The sequence below is a fragment of the Triticum aestivum genome, chromosome 1A (assembly GCF_018294505.1).
Source record: "Triticum aestivum cultivar Chinese Spring chromosome 1A, IWGSC CS RefSeq v2.1, whole genome shotgun sequence".
Classification (NCBI taxonomy): Eukaryota; Viridiplantae; Streptophyta; class Magnoliopsida; order Poales; family Poaceae; genus Triticum; species Triticum aestivum.
Window position 1 is genome coordinate 8,990,149 of NC_057794.1, and position 3,362 is coordinate 8,993,510.

The 3,362-nt window shown below is 44.0% G+C and overlaps 1 protein-coding gene across 2 annotated transcripts; it reads right to left on the minus strand.

The window, feature by feature from the left end:
• Positions 1-341: 341 nt before the first annotated feature.
• LOC123185167 (E3 ubiquitin-protein ligase CHIP) lies at positions 342-3,038 on the minus strand. Of its 2 annotated transcripts, XM_044597154.1 has the most exons (8): positions 2,832-3,038; positions 2,564-2,695; positions 2,363-2,434; positions 1,785-1,918; positions 1,457-1,607; positions 1,234-1,344; positions 929-1,019; positions 342-812 (listed from the first exon to the last, which is right to left on the minus strand). In XM_044597154.1, exons 1-7 carry the CDS (start codon positions 2,946-2,948, stop codon positions 972-974), a joined length of 765 nt encoding a protein of 254 aa, XP_044453089.1. In that variant the 5' UTR covers positions 2,949-3,038; the 3' UTR covers positions 342-812; positions 929-971. The 2 variants fall into 2 exon arrangements, with proteins under 2 accessions (XP_044453089.1, XP_044453085.1); XM_044597150.1 differs by lacking the exon at positions 929-1,019.
• Positions 3,039-3,362: the final 324 nt, after the last annotated feature.

Consider the following 3,362-nt stretch of genomic DNA (forward strand, 5'->3'; position numbering starts at 1 on the left):
TATTACTTTTAATATAAAGAGAAACTCCAAAAAGAAAAAAAAAACAATTTTTAGCATGATACTCATTCTTTTTAACATGGTCACAATACTCGTCAGCTCCCATTGAAATTTACCCGAAAGACATGTCATCTAGAAATCTCACAAGGATTTTGCATAAAACTATTATATGGTAAGGTTACTCCTGATTTTTAATTTGAAAAACATTTAATCAATCTAGAGATATAACAAAGTTGCTCACAGGTTTCTACATAGCGTGGGACCTCACTTCAAACATAGGAATCCTTGTCTACAATTCTTGTCTTCCAAACAGACCATGAAACATCGAATTCACAATGCAGAAATGGCAACAAAAGGAAAAGTGGAAAAATGTATTATTACTGGACCAAACAAATGATCAATCTACATTATCACACAAACCACTATCAAGTGTACAGCCAAGTTCCACCAAATCTTAGAGACCTAGCACTGAAAATGACCATCCTATAGGCGAACTGCAACAGATAATCACAGGTCAAGCAAGCTGCTTTAGCTTCCACTGTGTTGGCTGGTTATGTACAATTGCCAAGTGTTCATTAGGATTTACAAAGAATCAATCAGCCCAACACAAAAGTGAAGAATGGACCCCCCTTTGCAACTCAGATACTATCAACACATCTTGTTAGCACTTAAGCGGTAACAGGACAGCTTCAGTTCGACTTGTAGGCCCAGCTGTGCTCCTTGAGGTAGGCTTGCACTGCTTCCTTGATGGCGAGATTCGGAACCAACTGATGCTCCTTCAAGGGCTCCCGTGTCACTGGGTCGAAATTGCCCACCTAAGGGAAGGTTATTGTGAGATTTACAACATCAAACCGTATGTACCACATATACGAAGTTATATGTAAAGCGAAGTTTAAATAAATTTGAACCTTAGCACATCATCAAAACATACCTGGTGTCATACCTATGCCAATCAAATAATGTACCAGTTCAACTCAGCTACACCAGCTACTGTTCATTTGTTCAAGCTTCTGTGTTGTTTCCTTTAATTAATAACAGTTATTTCAACTATCCAGTACTTATACAAGAGTCATCTAAATCTATGATTATTGTAGAATCAGGCAATATATATGTAAGTGGAATAGTCTGTATTAAGGAATTTCAGGGGATGATATTAGCAGACACCAGTAGAAAAAATAAATTAAATTAAATCAAGGGTTCTCTATAAACAGATACCAGATTAGGAAGAATGCGCACCTTGTGGAGATGCTCAAGCAGTATGGCCCTCTCATATGTTACACCACTGGGTGTGATAACTGGATCTCTAAAAATCTCAAAAGTTATTTGACAGCAAAGGTAGTCGGGCACCTAGGTATTCAGAGTGGGAACAACTTAAGAACACAGAGGAGAAAAAAATAACACTGAACAGAAGAAATTTGGTTACAATACAAGATATCATAAAAATAATCAGTGCTTTTACATCTCCTGGCGTATCAGCAAGTATAGCGTTTGTGAAGACTTCGGATAACAATTTGCATTGCTCTGGATACTCATTGGTTGTCCCCTCAGAGTCTTCTGAAAGAGTACCGCTAAGAAAGTGATGCTCCTGCAGAGCATTTTCACAAGCTTCCCTACAATGTTCATGTTACATCAGAGTTAAAAAAAAAATCAGTATCTTGAATGTAAGGCATCAGGGTGAATGTTACAGTTTTGCCGAATTGACCCTCAACATTAAATATACAGACTTGGCTTTGATCTGCAGCACAATGATGCCAATTATATCAAGGTAATTTCAACACACAATGTACCTTAAACTTTGCATCTTCCAAACCCGCTGAGTGGAGTGCTTTTCCCAGTCTTGGTACTTGGCCTTGGCAAGAACCTGCCAAATGTCCTCCGCCATTTTGTCCCTTGAATTTGAAGACTTCAAGAGATCCAAAGCCTGTTCCCCATCAATTTGTCAAGCCAAAATAACTGTCAATGTCAGCCAATTAGCTGAGGTCAATAATTAAATGTGTCTCCAACTGTCATTTCAACTCGTATGTAATCAGGAGAGCTTGGTGAAAGACACCAAGGTAGTACATATTGACATCACCATCTTTCTCAAGAAGACCGCAAGCCCATAACAAGTTATAGTGAAACCATTTCATCCGATGGTAAATTACTAACGTCAAAGAGGACAGGGGGTTCAGTTCAAGTTCCGCAATATTTGAGAGCACGCAGACAATAACATCCAAAAAAATTGTTAGACTACAACTCAGAACAGGACACAAACGGTCAGCGTCCCAGTGGGTGTGTGGTTACATTATTTATGCATGTGAAGAAGGCAGGTAAGCTACAAGGGTAATCAGGAAGCATGCTTTAGACACATGTGAGATCACCGGACCTTCTCGAACTCCTTGACGGCGAGAGCGCAGTCCTCCTTCTCGAGCAGCGCGCACCCTAGCAGATAGTGCCCCTGCATCATCAATCACAGAAGCAAGAAGAGATGAAGCTCTGAAACCTGCACATTGTACAAATCGATACGCCCTTCTTCCTCGGGCATGAACTGAAGAAAGGGGGATAATAATCTATCTGTGTGAGTCACCTTGACGGAGGCGTCGTCGAGCGCGAGCGCCCTCCTGCTGTCCTCCTCGACCCTGGCCCAGTCCTTGCGGCGGAAGTGGCAGAGGCCCCGGTTCACCCAGTAGACCGCGACGCCGGGGCACAGCGCAATCGCCTGGAAACCAACCAGCCAACCCACCAATCAATCAATCCGATAATCAGAGGGGATTTGAGGGATCGAATCGTCGGCCGGGGAGAAGGGGATTGGGGGAGGAAGGAGGAGGTTTCGGGGGTCGGGGGGTTGGGGTTGCCTCGGTGTAGCAGTCGATGGCGGCGCCGAGGCGGGCCTTGCGGAAGCACGCGTTGCCCTCGGCGCGCCGGAGCTCCGCCTGCCGGGCCACGCCGCCGTCCTCCGCCGCCGCCGCCATGGGAAACCTCCCTCTCTCTCTCTCTGAAGTTGGTTGGGATTGCGCCGCGCAAGAATACCGAAGGCCCCACGAGAAGACAAGACAAGAGGAGGGATTTCTTTTCTTTCTTTTTCTTAAAGAAAAAGGACTCGAATATATTGTTTATTTTTCCTGATCCAAAAGGTCAAACAAGTCAACCGGGCCGAATTGATGTAAAAAAAAATGAACTAGACCTGATCATATACCCAATCGGGCCGGCCTTTGGGCCTTGGCAAAGCACCAAGTTGAAATCCCAAGCCCGGCCCAGCTGGCCCAAAACACATGGGCAAGTTCACAAGTTTAGGAGCTCCAACTCCGTCTTCTAAAAAAAAGAGCTCGAATTTCGAGGCTCACGGTCTTGCTAAGCATGCTTCAAGCCGTCATGTCTGGCTAGGC

Coding starts and splice junctions, on each gene's coding strand:
- LOC123185167 (XM_044597150.1), bottom strand. CDS start 2,948: ATGGCGGCGGCGGCGGAGGACGGCGGCGTGGCCCGGCAGGCGGAGCTC. Junction 2,435..2,563: donor TCGACGACGCCTCCGTCAAG/GTGACTCACACA, acceptor TTGATGATGCAG/GGGCACTATCTGCTAGGGTG. Junction 1,345..1,456: donor TTGCTGATACGCCAGGAGAT/GTAAAAGCACTG, acceptor CTGAATACCTAG/GTGCCCGACTACCTTTGCTG.